The sequence below is a fragment of the Acinonyx jubatus genome, chromosome E4, assembly GCF_027475565.1.
Source record: "Acinonyx jubatus isolate Ajub_Pintada_27869175 chromosome E4, VMU_Ajub_asm_v1.0, whole genome shotgun sequence".
Taxonomy (NCBI): Eukaryota; Metazoa; Chordata; class Mammalia; order Carnivora; family Felidae; genus Acinonyx; species Acinonyx jubatus.
Window position 1 is genome coordinate 3707100 of NC_069395.1, and position 19820 is coordinate 3726919.

Here is a 19820-nt window from a genome sequence, read left to right on the forward strand (position 1 = left end):
AAAAAAAAAAAAAAATAGAGAGAGAGAGAGAGAGAAATTTATATGGAAATACGTTTTTATTTATTTTCCTTAATTTTCATACTTCCTCCTATTTTCTCCATAGACAGCTATTTAAATTACTTAACTGTAATCGTAAGATATCTTCCGTAGGTATGTTTCCTTGCGAAACAAGCATTTGTGTTTTGTGTACATGTGCTTTTTGTTCACATCAATTGTATCGGATTGATTTCGTTGCATTGCTGATTTTTTTTTCACTCAGCATTATTTTTTAGTTATTTAGGTTTCTTTGTGTTCATTGAGTTCACACCATCTAGCACCTATATGATCCTCTGAAATATTCACTGATCTTAGTTAAAGCAACTCTTCCCCATCATAGGTCACAGATTGCTTACAACTTCCCCACAGCCAACTAACATCTTCACGCATGTTGATTTATTAACACGTGTGAAAATATGTTTGGGACACATTCCTAGGAGCAAGATTACTAGGAGAGAGGATACACTCGAGTTTAAGTTCTACCAGAATTTTCTCCAGAATGGCTACACTAGTTTATATTACCTGCTGGGTATGTGTGTTTCTTTGTCTCTACATCCCCTCCAACACTGAGCCTTAATAAAGAGTTTAAGCATGTTTCTTTCTTTCTTTCTTTCTTTCTTTCTTTCTTTCTTTCTTCTTTCTTTTTTTTTTTGAGAGAGAGAGAGATAAAGAGAGAGAGAACGCACATGAGCAGGGGAAGGGTAGAAAGAGGGAGAGAATCCACACTGACAGCATGGAGCCGGATGCGGGGCTCAAACCCATGAACTGTGACATAATGACTCGAGCCAAAACAAAGAGTAGGGCACTTAACTGACTGAGCTTCAGGTGGCCCAGAGTTTAAGCATCTCTTTATGTGATTATGAGCCTTTTGCATTTATCTTATTTTAAATTACTTGTCTATATTTGTTGCTGATTTTCTTCCAAGTTTCTTTTCTTTGTTCTTCTTTGAAAGAAATCTTTTACTTTAAGGAAAATGATTTTTTTCTCACCCCAAATAAACTAAACAAATATGCAACAAGAAATGGTATTATGGTTTCAGAAAAAGACACGCTCACCAATTTACCTAACAGCAGTTTCTAATTAGAGACTACTATAGAGAATTCATATGAACTTTATGCTATGTTTGGACAAACACAAAACATTTTGCTTATGTACGTATAACAAACGATAAGAATACAAAAGTAGGGGGTGCCTGGGTGGCTCAGTCGGTTAAGCATCCAACTTCAACCCAGGTCGTGATCTCATGGTTCATGAGTTCAAGCCCCGCATCGGGCTCTGTGCTGACAGCTCGGAGCCTCCAGCCTGCTTCCGATTCTGTGTCTCCCTCTCTTTCTCTGCCCCTATCCTGCTCATGCTCTATCCCTCAAAAATAAAGTTTAAAATATTTTTTAAAAAAGAATACAAAAGTAGAATCTCTACAATTCTTCAATATGTCGTGCATATGTTTTTTAATTTTCACATTGTTTTAAAAGCTTTTGTATTTAACTATTATTCTACCTTAAAAAATCTTTAATGCTGTAACATTATTTCCAAATACTGATCAAGTGCAAGATGACTATAAGCCACAAAAACGGTGAGGAAAATGGTATAGAAAAAAGAATGGTCTTTCCAAAGAATGGCCCACCTGCATATCCCCCCCCAACTCCCCACTGCAGGTCTCCAGCACCTTCTCTGTTTCTAAATGATAAAAAAAAAATCTATTAATTTTTTTAATGTTTATTTATTTTTGAGAAAGAAAGAGAGAGACAGAGCGCAAGCAGGGGAGGGACAGAGAGAGAGAGAGAGAGAGACAGAATCCGAAGCAGGCTCCAGGCTCTGAGCTGTCAGCACAGTCTGATGTGGGGCTTGAACCCACGCACCGTGAGATCATGACCTGAGCTGAAGTCTGGCGCTTAACTGACTGAGCCACCCAGGCGTCCCCCGCAAAAATCCATTTAATGTGTAAAATATCTTTCCCACGCATGCACACACACACACACACACACACACATATGCACACACACAACCAGGTGGCATGGTTCAATAATTACACATTTGATGCAGATAATGTTTCTGAAAATTATAGAATTATTAAGAAATAATTAACAATACGATTCTAAAATACTTACAACCCAAAAGACAATCTTAAGATTCAGACAGTAAGGACTAGTTATTAAATTTCGACAATTCCGGGCTGGTACGGTGCCAGACAAAGCCCACGCACAGCAGAACACAGTAACTTATGAAGTGTTTCACACGTGGATATTAAAACAATAATCATTTAGCCTCCTACTGATGAGTCTGCTCGTCAGCTGCAAGAAGGTGACTTAGGCTGGACTCCTGGCTTTGGGTTCTGGTTCTGGACTCCAGGCACCAGGCTTTGGGCAGATCAGCCCCCCATGTGTCTAATTCTCTGCACCAGGGGCTCCCAGGCACACGGCCTCATGAGTCCAATCCTGTCAGAAAAGCAGCTTCCAGAGCGAACCCAACCACAAAGGCATCGATTCAACCCCCGTAATGTCCACTGACATCCCAATAGTCAAAAAAAAAAAAAAAAAAAAAAAAAGAAAAGAAAAAGAAAAAGAAAGAAAGAAAAGAAAAAGAAAAAAGGCAATCCAAAGTTATGGGGCAGAAAAGTATACGCCACCCACCCTGAAGATTTGTGAACTTGTAATTCCGTTACGGGGATGTGAAGAATCGGGACCAATAACTCAGTTGATCACTGCAACTTACCACTGCCCTTTATGACAGTCGTGCTACAATTTCGCCTTGTCCGTGACAGAATTGGCAGCTTCACAGAGCAGCTCGACTTCTTACTTAATCCATGCAATCAAAGTTGTACCGAAAGTGCCCCATCGATGCACTAGTGCAACCATTTGCAAAAACAATATTTTTACCAACAGCTATAAACATATCAGCGCACGTTACTTTAGTGAGTCAACTTCTTGAAATTTATCTTGAGACAGAAGTTTTTGAAAATGGAAAGAACTTTATGCAAAAAAAAAAAAAAAGATAATTGCCATATTTATAAGAATGGTGATAGCCAGGGGCACCTGGGTGGCTCAGTCAGTTGAGCATCCGACTTTGGCTCAGGTCATGATCTGAGGGTGCATGGGTTCGAGCCCCGCATCAGGCTCCGTGCTGACAGCTCGGAGCCTGGAGCCTGCTTCGGATTCTGTGTCTCCCTCTCTCTCTCTGGCCCTCCCCTGCTCGCATTCGGTCTCTCTCTCTCTCTCTCTTAAAAAATAAAATAAATATTAAAAAAAAAAAAGAATGGTGATAGCCAGGAAACAATATAAAGTTTCAAAAGAGAGAAGTAATTTGCATATCCAATCCAATTTTTGCCATAATTAAACTGATGGCTCTAAAGGGATCTGATCTACTCAGTTGCTTTTCACAGTTACGGGGTTAACATAACTGCCCATCATCCGTGACCCCCGCTGTTCACGACAGCGTCACGTACAGAGCGCCCCAGTATGTAGATCTTAAAATTACCAGCAAGGCTGACTGGAAAGGAAGCAAAGATGGGGGACCCAGTCTATGGTCTGGGTGCCAGAAGCTCTTACTTCTGCTTAATGTCCAGTAGCTTCCAGAAAGAACTTGGACCCGTCACCTTAGTGTCATGGGGAGTGGGCTCCATGGGCTCCATCAGGTCACTGGGAGCTTTGTAAAGAGATTCGATACCAAAGAAAGGTAACACCTATGAGTATTATTAATATTTATACAATTAACCACCTTGAAGTAAAAGAGCAAATTAAAATCAAATGCACAAAATGAGGGATACAGAAAAGAAAACGGTATTTTCGCCGTCTCTGTAAGTCCTCATAGGACTTTCTCTGTCAGTCTTCTCACCAACTCATGGAGAAGAAATTTGGACTACTTGCATAATTCTTTTCAGTTCTCGTGTTTGTGGGGTCGGTATTTTGCGAAGAAGTTCCATCCATATAGAAGACTGCTTCCTAAGTTACCTACCACGTACACGAAACATCTTTTGAGGGCAAAGGAGCTTCTTAATAGCATCTTTCATATCATTATTTCTCAGGCTGTATATCATGGGATTGAGAAGGGGAGAAAGGACAGAGAATGTTACAGCAATGGCTGTGTCCCAGAACGGCATATATGTGGCAGAGAATCTGAGATACATGAGGGCCACACTGCCAAAAAACATCAGGAAGACGGCAATGTGGGCGACGCAGGTGGAGAAGGCCTTTTTACGACCCTCCGCTGAAGGGATGCCCAGGATAACAACCACAATTCTGATGTACGAAAGGGAAATAATCAGACTCGTTATCAGAATGGCCGAAGCATGAATCACGTCTTGCACTAGGATCACAGAGGCATCCGTACAGGCTAAATTTAATAACGGACCGAAATCACAGAAGATCTGATGGATTTGGTTGGGGCCACAGAAAGGTAGGGTAGAAATCCATACAACCTCAGGTAGAAGGATGAGGAAACCAAAGACACAAGAGCCTGCAGAAAGCTGAGCGCATAGTCGGGGGGTCATGATGGTCAGGTAGTGAAGAGGGTTGCAGATGGCAACGTACCTGTCGATGGCCATGATGGTCAGCAAGGCTCCTTCAGTATTTCCGAGTGAATGGAAGAAGTACATTTGCAAGAGGCAGCCAGTAAAGGAGATGGTCTTTTGGCTGCTGATCAGATTGGAGAGCATCTTGGGGATGGTGGCCGTGGTGTACCAGATCTCCAGAAATGAGAAAATACTGATGAAATTGTACATGGGGTTGTGGAGACGGGTGTCCAGCCGGACAGCAAAGAAGACCATCAGGTTCCCAACGACAATAAAGGTGTAGACGAAAAGGAGGGGGAAGAAGTACAGGAGGCCGCCATCTTGGAGCTGCGGGAAGCCAGTGAAGATGAATTCAGTCACGGCTGATAGATTTTCACTCTCCATTATCTCCAGAAGAGCTTCCTGTGGATAAGGGAGAGGTTATACCGAACTAACAGAGAAGGAAATCGATGCAGTGTAAACATAAACAGTATTTTGGTTACGTGGCGGTTTTTTTGCGTGTGTTTTGACACTTCCTCAGTTCAAAATGACCAGTGGGTTGCCTGTATCTGCAATCTTTATTTGGGAGACAGTATAGCTAATGATTAGTACATCCAGGGTTCAAATCGAACATATCAAACATACTGAGCCTGAATTCTCATCCTGCTGCCTATTAGTTGGGCGATAATGGGCAAGTCCCACAATCTCTCTGAGATTTGGCATCTTTTTAAATAGGTGAAAACCTATTTGTCCAATCGGAGTTGTATTACATGAGTTAATGTATCAACGCCCCCGGCATTCATGATCAATATCTGTTCTCATTTCTTTCCGAGATCGGCTTTCTGAAGCAGTAATATTAACAGTATCTCGTTCAGATCTTGTTCACTCCTCAACCATTTGCTGTGTGAATTCTTTCTTTACTGCCACTTACAGAAGACATTTTGTCCTATGTGTCAGTGACATGATAACTGCAAAGCAACATAAACTTTTCAGTTATTATATTATGACTACCCTTTTGCGCCAGAAACTCCTGATTACCGCTACTTGAAGATTTTTCTCCCTTGGCTCTCATGCAACCCCACTCCAGGTTCGCCCTGTTCCTATATGGAGGCTTCTTCTCGTGTGTTCGCTATATCATTGTTTCCTTCTATGTGTTATGGACCCATCTTCTTTACCCATTCGGTACATGGCTGTGTATGGCAAGTTTCTGCTGTGGCCCCTGAAGTCCTGTCTTTCCTCACTGTCTGTGGATGAACAATACATAGGCATCAAGCCTCTGTCTCCAGCACAGGTGTGTTTCCAGACTTCAGATCCGCACACCCAGCATATCCCCACCCGCCCCTCCCTCCTCCTGCACGATGGCAGCTTTCAGGGTCTACCTCCAATTCCCCGAGATCATTGCCTTGTGAAGGCCAACACTCTTTTGGGAAGGCATTCGGACTCGCTTTTCTTCACCAGGATGCTTCTGGCTTCCTTTGGGTTTCAGCTCAGCCACTGCCTCCTGTCAGAAGTGCGCTCGTGTCCTTCCCCACATTCACATACGCACACACACACATGTACACATACGCCTCTGGGTTTATTCTCATCTCTGTGTCTTCGGCAGGGCCCCTACCATTAACCTGATTAAGTTTCACTGCAATTCTTGTTCTCTGTTTAACTTCACTAGACTGTGAGCTTCCATTCGGGCAGGATGAGCCTTTGTCTTTCACGACCCCTAGTATATATTAAGCACTTGAAAGTAGCTTCTTTTGTAATGACTAGGTTTGGATCTGACTTGCAAACATCATTAAAGCCAGAAAAATCCAGAAGCAAGGCAGGTAGAGAAGAGAGGATGAGCATTCATGTCTTGGACCATCACATGGTCTGAATAACTGGATATAATTTCTGATTGAAAATATGCAGAGCCCAGAATTCCAAAGATGGAACTTTCTCAGAAGCCCTAGTCCAATGCCCAAATTCAAGCCTCCCCAGATCTTACACTGAGTCTTTAGAATGTGTTTCATCCTTAGCAAAGAAAATGGATAATTTCTCCCCAGCCCTCAGTGACCCTAAACTCACCTCTGCAAAATACCAGAGGGCTCTTCCTTTTCCCTGGGTCTCTGCATTGCCGAATGTTCTTCCACTGTCTCTGGAAGTGTTGTTATAGCCATCCTACCAAAGACACCAAAGGGAAAATGAACTCCACTGAGATTTTATCCCTCGGTAATAAGTAGAAGGCAACCTGTTCCCGCATGGGGTCAATTATCAGACACCCCTGCCCTGTCTTCTCATTAGATCTTCAGGTCAGAGGAGAATCAGTGTCCCAAGCAAGACTCACAGATCCTGGTGACCATTGTTACCACCATTTTCTTGTTACTGGTTACGATTTAACCAGTCAGTTCCCATCTCGGTATGGAATTGAGAGGGTTCCATACAAAGAACAGCTTTGATAGGACTCTACCCTCACAAAAACTCACAAGAAATAGAACAGTGTTAGAGTGCCTAGGGTGGCTCAGTCAGTTAAGCATCCAAATTTGGCTCACGTCATGATCTTGTGGGTCACGAGTTCGAGCCCCACATCGGGCTCTGTGCTGACAGCTCAGAGCCTGGAGCCTGCTTTGGGTTCTGTGTCTTCCTCTCTCTCTGCTCCTCCCTGCTCATGCCCCATCTCTCTCCCTCTCAAAAATAAATAAAAACATTTTAAAAAAATTAAAAAAGGAACCGCATTGAAGGTGATTTACTGGCATGTTAAGGATCATGGATAAAGTAGTGAAGAAAAAAGAAAACAATTTCTGGGAAAACATGTCGTTTGGAAAAGTGATCCAGTGTAACAATACACATATATTAATTCGTTTTCTATTCACCATTCTTACGGAAAATATCTTATAAGTTTCCTGATACGGTAGCAAAGCGATGGGGTCATGTCTCTCGTGTGAATGTGGTTACGGAGCCTCGCTCAAGAATGCACAATGTTAGGAAGAAGGACTTCTCATCTCTAATCATAGAATTTGGTGACTTAGAATACTTTATAAAAATAAACTCATATTAACAACGACTGTGTAAGATACGTTTATTTTTAACCACTGAAAATTATCAGGGAAGATTTTTTTTCCCTTCATGTTTCTCTCGAGTGTAGTACCAAAATCTTATCGCTAAGAAATATTTATATGCTCCCTTGAATATGCAATTTTATCTAGATTGTCTATCCCCCCGCCCCATGAAAACTAACCTGATTTTTAGTATCAGCAACATTTGGCAAGTTTGCTTTACAGATATAATCTGCGGTGCATCTGTTTCTAGAAATAAAATTATTTCTATGAGAAAATGCATAAATTAACAAGAACGGAAAGTGACTTACTTTACTTTAAGAAAAAGAAATGTTGGGGTGCCTGGGTGGCTCAATTGGTTAAGAGTCTTACTCTCGGTTTCAGCTCAGGTCATGATCTCACAGTTTGTGAGTTTGAGCCCCGCGTTGGTCTCTGTGCTGATAGCACAGAGCCTGCTTGGGATTCTCTCTCTCTCTCCCTATCTCCTCTCATGCTCTCCATCTCTCTCTCTCTCTCTCTCTCTCTCTCTCAGAATAAATAAATAAAACTTTTAAATAAAGAGAAAAGAAATGTTTAATTTGTCTGTATTTGTCCTTATCCAGGTGTTAGGAAATCTAGAAATGGAAATAGTTGAATGACCATAGTGCCCCCTTTTTAAACCTAACAGACCAGCCTTCACCGTGGACTTGAATTGTCAAGAGTTGCCCCACTGCAACCCAAGTGAACGTCCAGTTGGCAAACAGGCACCAGTGGTAGCAACGTGGAGAAACATACTTGCACAGTCTCTTTATTCTCTGATTCTCTGATTTGTTGCTTTTTGAAGCAAACAAATAAAAAAATAAAAAAATAAAATTCTTCTCCCTGCTCTTTTTCAAATGTACCACATGAAAAATATAAACAGTTGGGTGTATGAAGCCCTTTGTGACACTGGGAGGAATAAGTACACTTCTAGATTGGCAGAAGCATTTTTAAGCCTTTTTGTTTGTTTTCCTTCAGGATGGAAAGTTATCCGATACTTAATTGACATTAGCAAGCGTTTGTATGTGGGAGAGCCACTGGAATGCGTCACACGTCCTCCACTTCTGTGGATCCTCCTGCCCTCGTGGTGCATTTGTCTTTCCAATGCCTGCTCCCGCAAACTCAGGAATGCGGATATGACCGTTTGAATTCTGGCTGCCCATGGAACAGGAATACAGATTTTCTGGCCAGGCTGCGGTGAAGCCGTGAAGTGCAATCCTAAGTCAAGAACAGATGTTGTTGGATAATTTCTTGTTTCCTTATCTGCTTTTGTTTGTGTTCGTTATTTACGATTAGCGTGGCACAAGTTCAAAATCACGGGGTTTGGCTTCGGAGGCCGAGTAGGACTGAAGTTTGTATGTGACTGCATCCAAGGCCCCCTCTCCATTTCTAGCTGCTTTTGTCAGCGGCCCTTTAATTTAAATGGTTTCCTTGATGGGACTTGAAACAAGTCAATGACACACAGCCACTAATGTGCCTCTTCTCTGTTGGTTGTGGAATCCTAAACTCAGACTTTTGAGGCAAAGATGTCCCAACTTCACTTCATGTGCCATCCACCAAAGGAAACCCAGGAGTTGAAGAGGTAAAGTCCCCACTTGATAAACAGAAACATTCCAGATACCCATTCATGAGCCCCCATCCCAATGCATATCTATCAAAATCCAACTTCTGTTTGGAATTTTCAACACTTGAAAAAAAATTTTTTAATGTTTACTTTTTGAGAGACAGAGAGAGACAGAACGTGAGCAGGGGAGGGGTAGAGAGAGAGGGAGACACAGATTCTGAAGCTGGCTCCAGGCTCCTGAGCTGTCAGCACAGAGCCTGATGCGGGGCTTGGACTCACAAACCACGAGATCGTGACCTGAGCTGAAGCTGGACGCTTAGCCAACTGAGCCACCCAGGCGCCCCTGGAATTTCCAACACTTTTATCAAAAAAGATTCCTGCAAAATATTTCCCAGATAGGGCCTTCTCTTGCCTGTACCGAATTCCCTTAAATTTTGTGTCGTATGTACTATGACTTTAAGAGATTATTTACATTTTGTCTATTGACTTCACCTTTCTTTGTTTTTCAGGACTTACAGAGGTTTTTTTTCCCCACCCCCCCCCACCCCCCCCCGCCGCCAGAAGGATGCTTGTGATGTAAGCTAGGTGGGGTTGTTTCCTGGTTTGTGCGCCTTTTGGGTCTCTAAAGAAATTAATATCCACGTGGTTTGGGCTGTTTTATTGGACTGTTGGCGAAGAAAATTGAAGTACATAAGATAAAATTGCTATTTTTATACCAAAAGTTTTGTACGTGTGTTTTATGAAGATAATTATAAGAGCTGTGCATGAATTACGATAGAAACTTCAGGCAACAACACTGGATATGGCAAGGAGAGGAAAAGTTTCTTTAGAGCTGTTCGGTTAGAAAGTCAAATGAATCATGTTATTTGAAGCTGCCATTCCATAGATGGCAAAGAAGACTTTTGTGTTGAAGAAATGAAGATGCTTAGCCCCAGGAAGACCAGCAATAACTAACATTCCTCTCTGTGTGTATCTGCGTGCACCGAAGTGTATATGTGTCAACAGTATCCTACATGGTAGGTTTCTTATGAACATGTCTGGCATCAGGAATCATTTAGTCTTACTAAATGTATACGCTTATTATTCTAATGAAGAACTAATTACATAACTAAAAATGAAAGTATACATTACTTCCGTAAGTATTATTATTATTATCATTATTTTAAGATATCTGCTTCCCGGGGCTCCCGGATGGCTCACTCAGTTAAGCATCTGACTCTTGGTTTTGGCTCAGGTCATGATCTCGCCATTCGTGAGTTTGAGCTCCATATCAAGCTCCGTGCTAACAGTGCAGGGAGTGCTTGGGATACAGTCTCTCTCTCTCTCTCTGTGCCTCCCCCCTGCTTGTGCTCTCTTTCTCTCTCAAAATACATAAATTAATTTCAAAAACTTAAAAAAAAAAGATATCTACTCCCAACAAACCTAATTGGGTAATCCATGATCCATAATGAAATAGAGAACTTTCCCGAGATCCATCACCTGAAGCACGCGGCCAGCTTCTGGAGTGATGAGCGAGCTTTCCTTTAATTACAACCGTTCAGAAGAAAGCAAGCAAATCAACCCCATAATAAGGTTCTTGACCGTATGTACATCAGTGTTAATAGCTATGACCTAGAGTATAAATGTGTTTTCCTAGATATCAGGGAAAATAATGAGGAGAACAGACAGAAAGTTCAGTGTGACAAAGAACTATGTATAGAGTGGTTTCATTTTTTTTTTTTAATCTGTTACAGAAAACAGTAAGACGGGGGGAGGAGATTTGTGGCTCAGAATTAACCTCCAAACATGTCGAACGTTTTCTGAAGGTGAACAGTGTTCTAATCATGTTCTTCATGTCCTTGTTTCTCAGACTATAGATGATGGGATTGAAGAAGGGGGCAAGGATAGTAAACATCAGTGCAGTTGTGGTGTCCAGGACTGGGAGGTAGGTGGCATTGAATCGTGAGTACATGAGGGACACGTGGCCTAAGAAAATCAGGGACACAGCGAGATGGCCTGCACAGGTAGAAAAGGCCTTTTGCCGGCCCTCAGCAGAGGGGATCCTCAGGACCACAGTGACCATCCTGATAGAGAACAGGGCAATGATTAGGACGGTAACGATGACGGCCACAGCATGGATCACATCTCCAGCCAGAGTCGTGGACGTGTCTGTACAGGCCAGGGTCAGCACAGGGACCAAGTCACAGAAGATTTGACAGATTTGGTCGGGCCCACAGAGAAACGGTGTGGAAATCATCACAATCTCAGGAAGCAGGATGAGGAGATCCAAGATGCAGGAGCCTGCAGAGAGCTGAGCACACAGCTCAGCTGTGTGGGGTCATAATGGTCGGGTAGCGGAGAGGGTTGCAGATGGCAATGTACCTGTCAATGGCCATGGTGGTCAAAGCATCCCCTTGGGATTTCCCAGTGAATGGAAGAAGTACATCTGCAGGAGGCAGCCAGTAATGGAGATGGTCTTCTTCTCACAGATGAGGTTGGAGAGCATCTTGGGGATGGTGGCTGTCATGTACCGGATCCCCAGGAAGGCGAAGATGCTGATGAAATTGTACATGGGGTTGTGAGGATGGGTGTCCAGCCGGATGGCAAAGAAGACCATCAGGTTCCCAATGACAATAAAGGTGTAGACAAAACGTAGCGGGAAGAAGTACAGGAGGCCGCCATCTTGGAGCTGCGGGAAGCCAGTGAAGATGAATTCAGTCATGGCTGACAGGTTTCCCCTCTCCATATGCACAGCAGAGCTCCCTGCGAATGAAGGAGAGGGCACACACCAGCTCACGAGGAGGCAGAGAAGAACGGGTGGTGAACAGCTAAGTAACTTGGATGAATAACAGGAAATAACTTGCAAGTTTTATTCTTTTCTAATTTCACACTCTCGTGCACATTGACTAGTATTTGGCTTTTTCTCCCCACTCCTTCAGAGGCACAACCACAGAAACAGCAGTCCCCAAAAGTTTTTAAGTGTTTTATTTATTATTTATCTTTGAGAAAGATGCAGAGAGTGGGAGCAGGGGCGGGCAGAGAGAAAGGGAGAATCTCAAGCAGGCTCCGCGCTGTCAGGGGAGAGCCCGATGGGGGGCTCAGACCCATGAAACCGTGAGTGAGATCATGACCCGAGCCGAAGCCCGGAGGCGGACGGGAGAAAATATTAATACTAGCACAGAAGGCTTTGAGAATGGCCAAACACTTTACAATAGCAAGAACCACATTGCATAGTGTGCTGGGTATGGAGTCAGTCACTGTGGCAAGCACCGCCCCAAGCACAGGCTGTATTTTCTTTCCCTAATGCTCCAGATGCTCTAGGGAGGCAAGATCATCCTCATTTTACAGAGGAGAACACTTAGACACAGAGAGGTGAAACCCTTTTCCGCGGGATTCTCGCCTGAAGTCAGAATGTAAATCTGTGCACCGTATCTCTGAGGAAGCGCTCGAACCCACTGCCCCTGCCAATATGTGTAAACACACTTTCAGGGCTTAGAGTAGCATCAGGAAGATAGTCAACACTCCAGAATATTGGGCACTGTTACACTGGGGTTTCTGGATTATATTTATTATGTTTCATCATCAACTACTAGCTTTTCCTCCCTTATTTTTTTAAATGTTTATTCATTTATTTTGGGAGAGAGAGAGCAAGAGTGAGTGGGGAGGGAGTCGGAGAGAGAGACAGAGAGACAGAGAGAGAGAGAAAGAGAATCCTGAACAGGGTTCACACTGTCAACGCCGAGCCCAACTCAGGGCTCAATCTCATGACCTTGAGATCATGACCTGAGCCCAAACCAAGGGTTGGACTCTTAACCAACTGAGCCACTCAGGTGCCCCTGTTTTCCCTTCTTTAGACTGGGCTCTTCCTTCAGGGCAGTAACCTAGAACAGGGTTGGCATGTAAAAAAAAATGGTTGGTGTCAAATAAATTAACTTGGAAGCCATACTCTTGATGCAATTAGAATTAAACCCACAAGACAGCCATGGACAAGTGAGAAAAGAAAATTGGAGACTGGAAAGGGAAGTATGACAATTCACATATATATATATATATATATATATATATATATATATATGAAGTTTATTGTCAAATTGGTTTCCATACAACACCCAGTGCTCATCCCAACAGGTGCCCTCCTCAATGCCCATCACCCACCCTCCCCTCCCTCCCACCCCCCATCAACCTCAGTTTGTTCTCAGCTTTTAAGACTCTCTTATGGTTTGGCTCCCTCCCCCTCTAACTTTTTTTTCCCGACAATTCACTTTTAATGAGAGTCCTAAGCAAGTCTGGAAAAACTGGCCTCTCAAAGGATGGCCCCATAATGGAGTATCCTGTTTTATTTATGCCTGTGCACAGTAAGTTTCCCGTTATACTTGCCTTTATGCGCTACCAAAATTTGAAGTTTCTGAGTCCTCAGGCTTTTTTTTTAATGTTTGTTTATTTATTTAGAGAGAGAGAGGGAGAGAGAATCCCAAGAAGGCTCCGCTCTGTTAACAAAGAGCCCGATACGGGGCTTGGACACACGAACCATGAGATCATGATCTGAGATGAAATCAAGAGTTAGACACTTAACCCACTGATCCACCCAGGAACCCCTATGACTTTCTAGTGCATGGTGAGTGAATTCTTTCTCAAGCCTTAGCCTCCTGCACTCACCTCTACCCAAGACTGCAGGGGCTCCCCTGTCTGTGTGGATCTCTGCATCCTTGACACTCCTCCGCCCCTCCAAAAGGGATCTTACAGTTATTTTCACAGACATCCCAGGGAATAGCAAGAAGGGTAAGCGGGCTCCATTGGGGATTCCCTCCCTGCCCCCCAGTGCAGAACATCACTTTCCCTCACAGGGTTAACTAGCAAAAAGGTCCCCATTGTACGCTCGTCTCATTAGATTTCGGGATCAAAGTCGTCATGAAGTATTTTTTCCTGATTGTACTCATATCTCTGGACATGGCAAACTACTTTCTCCACCACCGTGGTTATCGCCCCAGGTGTTCGTAAGTCTACCCGGTGCCCTGCAAAGAGCACTTTGTGTTGGTCCTCCTCTTCTTACATGAACGCACACGTGTGGAAAGTCTTGAAGGAAACATACTTGAAAAAAAACTTGAAAAATAGTTAATAGAAAATAAGACCATTTCACAACAGACAGGTCATTGGGATTTTGTGCCAATAGTGAAGTGAGGGGGAAATGTCATTTTTTTTTCTCATGCCACAAATGCATGTGAATCTCTCTTCCCCTAAACAATCCACGTGGGTCCTGCTGACCTCTCTAGTGACAGTCAGTGTCTCACCACTTTTCACAGGATTATTCTGTATTCCAAGTGCTCAATCCACTGCTCTGTTGAAAACTGAGTTGTTGTTGTTACTTTCCTCTTCCTCCTCCTCCTCCTTCCCCTTCCCCTTCCCCTTCTCCTCCTCCTCCTCCTCCTTCTTCTTCTTCTTCTTCTTCTTCTTCTTCTTCTTCTTCTTCAAATCCAGTTGCTTTTATCATGTAATCCCCTTTGGAATTATGTGTCAAATTTTGGATGGGAAGATGTGTTTTCTTTCTCTCTTGAGTCTTGTCTAACATTTCTTCCTGTGACATAGGGACGTAGTTTCCTGGTCTAACATCTCATAATATTTTTTCTTGAAATTCCAAAATAATAATAAGCCATTGGAATAAAAGGTCCAGCATAGGGAACATAACACTGCATGATGACAGATGGTGACTACAGTCGTGGGGAGCATGACGTACAGTATAGAGGTGTTGAATCACTATGTTGTACACCTGGGACTAATGTAGCATTATGGGTCAACTATATACAAACTAAAGAAAAAAATCACATGAGAAGATCTGGAAAAAATGTTAATGGGAAAAAATATCCTTTCTAATGGTTTACCGTGGCATGAAATGGTCTATTTTATTTTTAACAACTTTATTGAGGTATACTTTGTATACAAAGAAAATATTTAACATGTGCAATAGATGAGTGTGAACATATGCAAACACCACATATAAGCACCACAGTCAAGGCAACATATGTATCCAACACCTCTCAGACCTACTTCCTGTTTAAGGTCACAAAGCTTGTATGTAGTCCAGTAAAATATGAGCCTCTCTTCTATAGATCTTATGCTCTTAACCACTGTATCTTATAATCTGCAGTTGTTACTAATGCTTATGGAATAATAAGAATAATACTTACGTAATAGAAATAAAATTAATGTTTACAGCATATATTTTAATGGCTTAAACATCATATTTCCTCCCTATTATCTATCCACCTACGCATGTCTGAACAGGTAGTCTGTGATACATTAGACATGTATAAATAGAACAAACATGGGAAGAAATGGAATAAATAGAAACTATCAGTGTGACAATGAATGAGTTATATGCTAGTTTTGTGGTTTAGTATCTTAGAGTAACACCCAAAGTGAGAGGTGCCTATGAGGTAACATCATCTTGCAGGTGCATTAAACACCTTCTAAAGGCAGAGAAGCTTCTGAATCGCAATCTTCATGTCCTTGTTTCTCAAGCTATAGATGATAGGGTTGAAAAAGGGAGCAAGAACGGCAAACATCAGTGCAATGACTGTGTCCAAAGTTGGTGGGAAAGTGGTGGAGAAGCACAGGTACATGAGGGACACGCTGCCATAGAACATCAGAAAGACACCAAGATGAGACGCACAGGTCGAGAAGGCCTTCCGGCGGCCTTCGGCAGACGGGATCCTCAGGGTCACAGTGATGATTCTGACATAAGAGACAGCGATAACCAGGACAGAGAAGATGATGGCCGCAGCATGGATCACATCCTCAAGCAGGATCATGGACGTGTCTGTACAAGCCAAGCGCAGTACAGGTTCAAAGTCACAAAATATCTGATGGATTTGGTTGGGCCCGCAGAAAGGCAGGGTGGAAATCCAAACAATCTCTGGGAGCAACACAAGAAAGCCAAAGATGCAGGAACCTGCAGAGAGCTGAGCACACAGCTGGGGGGTCATAATGGTCGGGTAGCGGAGAGGGTTGCAGATGGCAATGTACCTGTCAATGGCCATGGTGGTCAACAAAATCCCCTCGGAATTTCCCAGTGAATGGAAGAAGTACATCTGCAGAAGGCAGCCAGTAATGGAGATGGTCTTCTTCTCACAGATGAGGTTGGAGAGCATCTTGGGGATGGTGGCTGTCGTGTACCAGATCTCCAGGAAGGAGAAGATGCTGATGAAATTGTACATGGGGTTGTGGAGACGGGTGTCCATCCTGACTGCAAAAAATACAATGAGATTTCCAATCACAATGAAGATGTAGATGATGAACAAAGGAATGAAGAAGAGGAGGCTGCCATCTTCAAACTGGGGGAATCCAGAGAAGAGAAACTCCGTCACTGTCGAAGTTTGGTTATTTCTTACCATGGTCTCAACAGCCTTAAGTGTTTTGGGTAGAAAGACACAGCTCACTCCCTAGATGAAATATAAAGAGTTAGATCTCTTGTTTCAAATAAGATTCAAAGGAAGAAATGCTTTAGGTAGATGATTTATCCCTATCATTCTTGGGTTAATGAAACATGTCCATTTAGTATCTACTATGTGCCAAACACAACTGTAGGCTTGTTGAATTCAGTAGTGAAGAAAACACTCCATTTTCATGGAGCTTATATTCCAGTGAAGGAGACAAATAAAAATAAGTAAGATTGTATAATTTCATCTTTATAAGCTATGCTAACTAAAGCAAAGTAAGATATTAGGGGGACTACTAATAATCACTTTTTATACGAATTCCCAAAATCATTTTGAATCACATACCGGATACATTCTCTAATGTTTCTTGGCTATCGATTAGACGATCAAAACTTTTAGTTATTATCCTGTCTACACAGTTATTGTCAAGTTGTATTCTGCATTTTCTGGAAAATCCCCAGTTTTCGGTATTCAGTTCCTTTATCAGACCACAGAGGAGTTCTGAGTGTAGTTAGAGAAAGGGTGAGGTTTTTAGGGAAATATTTCAAGGTGAAGCTATGGTAGGAACCTATTCCCAGCAGCGGAAGAGATAAAGCTAGTGGAAACTGGCCAGCACAGAGGGAAGAGAAATTCCAGAAACTGAGCTTTAGAGGGTTCTGGAAGAACAAAGAGGGCCCATTCTGTGAACAGGGAGTTCTCTCTTGAGAAACCTGTTCTTGAAATCTTTCCATCACGCTTCTAAATGTCAGTCCACCAGAGATATTAAAAAGAAGCAGAGAGTGTTTCTGAGCTAGCTAAGTCTCCCTACATGGATTGTTTATAGTCTGACAAAGACCATCAAGGAGTTAGAAGGTGAGAGCCAAAATGTGACATTCCAGCACAATTTGGGTCCCTTGAAATTGCATGAAGTATGAAGAGATCTCTAAAAGTAGTTCAAGGAATCTCATCGAGTGTACTGGGTACTATTCCCCAGCAATTCAGAAACCTGAATCGAAAATGAGCCAAAGAGAAATATTGAGAACGCAAAGGAATTTGAAAGATAAGTTCTCTTTTGAGATCGTGTAGAGCCTTTTATTTAAAAAAAAATTTTTTTTAACGTTTATTTATTTTTGAGACAGAGAGAGACAGAGCATGAACGGGGGAGGGGCAGAGAGAGAGGGAGACACAGAATCGGAAGCAGGCTCCAGGCTCTGAGCCATCAGCCCAGAGCCTGACGCAGGGCTCGAACTCACGGACCGTGAGATCGTGACCTGGGCTGAAGTCGGACGCTTAATGGACTGAGCCACCCAGGCGCCCCTAGAGCCTTTTAAAAATGAACTCCTCACAGGGTGCCTGAGTGGCTCAGTCAGTTGAGCGTCTGACTCTTGATTTCAACTTGGGTCATTATCCCAGGCTTGTGAGATCAAACCCCGATCCAGCCTCTGTGCTGAGCATGGAGAGTGCTTTAAGATTCTCTCTCTTTCTCCCCTACCCTTTTCCTCTGCTCTCTCTCTCTCACACAAAAATAATAAGTTAAACAAACAAACTCCTCATACAATGAAATTAGGACACTTGATTATGCTGTATGCCAATATTCCCTAGGAAGGCAGGGATATTTCCCCTGAATTAACACTACTTGAAAAATTACTTATAAGCAGAATCAATGTAAAGCTTACAACTTTATTAAAAAAATACCATTTGAAATTCCAAATTAAAATGAAGCATTTGAAACATAGATGGAGCCAATGGAAAATATTTGGCTCATTCTGAGATTTTTCAGAGATCTCATTACAAAACTAAGTATGTATCTTGAAAATGTTCTTTTAAGAACTGCTTTATTTATATAGACTAAATCTGACAAATACCACTTCGGCAACTTCTGGAAAATCAAGTGCCCACAGAGAATTAGGAAATGTTTATTATTCTTATACATGCAAATCCCTCACATTTTCATAAAATGAGAGGATTATAAATATTCTAAAGATATTAATCGCCATTCATTTTTCTGCCATTATAGAACATCTGGCCTATGAATATGCATGTAGAATGTATACATACATACAATGATTGTATATGTAATATAATGTATACATTCATTCAATGTAACCTCCGCTAAAACTCAGGTGGGTTTTTAAAATAGATATCAAGAAGCCGATTCTAAATATAAATGAAAAATCAAGGGACAAAGCAAAACATCTTGATAAAAGAGAACAAATCTGGAGGACTCAGAACTGCTGATATACATTTCCAGACTCACTGTAATGCTAAAGAAATCAAGACAATGTAATATTGTCAGGAGAACAGACACCCAGATCAATGGAGCCAAGGAGAGTACAAAAATAGACACTCACGTATATGGTCAAGCAATTCAACAGAGAAAAGAAGGTATTTTGGGCAAATGGCACTGGGAAAACTGGACATACGTGTGCTAAAATAAGTCTTGCATCATACCCAAGAATGAACACAACATGGATCACAGATCTACATGTAAAACCAAAACCATAAAGTATCTCCCAGAAAATGGAAGAGAACATCCTTATGACCTTTGGCACAACAAAAGTGTGGATGCTCTAACATCAAAAGCTCAATACGTAAAAGAAGAAACTGACAAACTGAACCTCATCAAAATTGATGGCCCTCAGGAATGAAAAAAAAAAAAAGCCACCCTGGGAGAAAGTATTTGTGAGACATGCATCTGCCTAAAGACATTTCCAGAAAACAGGAAAACTCAAAACTCTTAAAACCGCAACGAGATACGTCACCGTCACACATTTATAAGAACAATTAACCTATTTTTTTTTTTAACAAAACAGCTGGTGATGCCAAGTGCTGGGAGGGTGTGGAGTAATTATCTTTTCCTGCAGGTGCTGCTGGGAACACAGAATGCTGCAGCCACTGTGGAAGAGAGTTTAGCAGTATCTTGTAAAATCAAACACGGATGTATGTCATCTAGCATCCCCACTCCTAAGTATTTAGCCCAAAGAAAGTCTATGGCCACACCAAAACCTATAAACAAATATTTACAGTGGCTTTATTTATAAAACTGTAAACAACCCAAATGACCTCCAACTGGTAAAGGGATAAACGAACCTGGTACACCCGTATAATACTATTCAGCCATGAAAATGAATGACAGACACACAATGTGGATTCATCTCAAACGCACTGTGTTAAAGGAAAGAAGTCAAAGGCTACACGTTGTATGATTCCATTGCTAAGACTATTGTGGGACGAATGTTTTTGCTCTCTGCCGCTCAGATTCACACGTTGGAACTACCTCCCAATGTGATGGTGTTAGG

General features: G+C 42.2%; 3 protein-coding genes across 3 annotated transcripts; all 3 read right to left on the reverse strand.

Annotated features, from left to right (window-relative positions):
- Positions 1–3979: 3979 nt before the first annotated feature.
- LOC106987124 (olfactory receptor 6K3-like) lies at positions 3980–5064 on the reverse strand. Its single transcript, XM_027048522.2, has one exon. The coding sequence runs from the start codon at positions 4925–4927 to the stop codon at positions 3980–3982; it is 948 nt and encodes a 315-aa protein (XP_026904323.1). The 5' UTR covers positions 4928–5064.
- Positions 5065–8564: 3500 nt separating this feature from the next.
- LOC106987123 (olfactory receptor 6K3-like) lies at positions 8565–11855 on the reverse strand. The gene is given in 4 exon segments (XM_053209711.1): positions 8565–8758; positions 10916–11435; positions 11437–11528; positions 11531–11855. Coding segments are annotated over 4 exon segments (1131 nt in total).
- Positions 11856–15535: 3680 nt separating this feature from the next.
- On the reverse strand, positions 15536–16497 carry LOC106987122 (olfactory receptor 6K3-like). Its single transcript, XM_053209471.1, has one exon. The coding sequence runs from the start codon at positions 16495–16497 to the stop codon at positions 15574–15576; it is 924 nt and encodes a 307-aa protein (XP_053065446.1). The 3' UTR covers positions 15536–15573.
- Between the last annotated feature and the right edge of the window lie 3323 nt (positions 16498–19820).

Excerpts from the sequence above, each read along its gene's own strand:
- LOC106987124 (XM_027048522.2), bottom strand. The coding sequence starts at position 4,927 with ATGGAGAGTGAAAATCTATCAGCCGTGACTGAATTCATCTTCACTGGC.
- LOC106987122 (XM_053209471.1), bottom strand. The coding sequence starts at position 16,497 with ATGGTAAGAAATAACCAAACTTCGACAGTGACGGAGTTTCTCTTCTCT.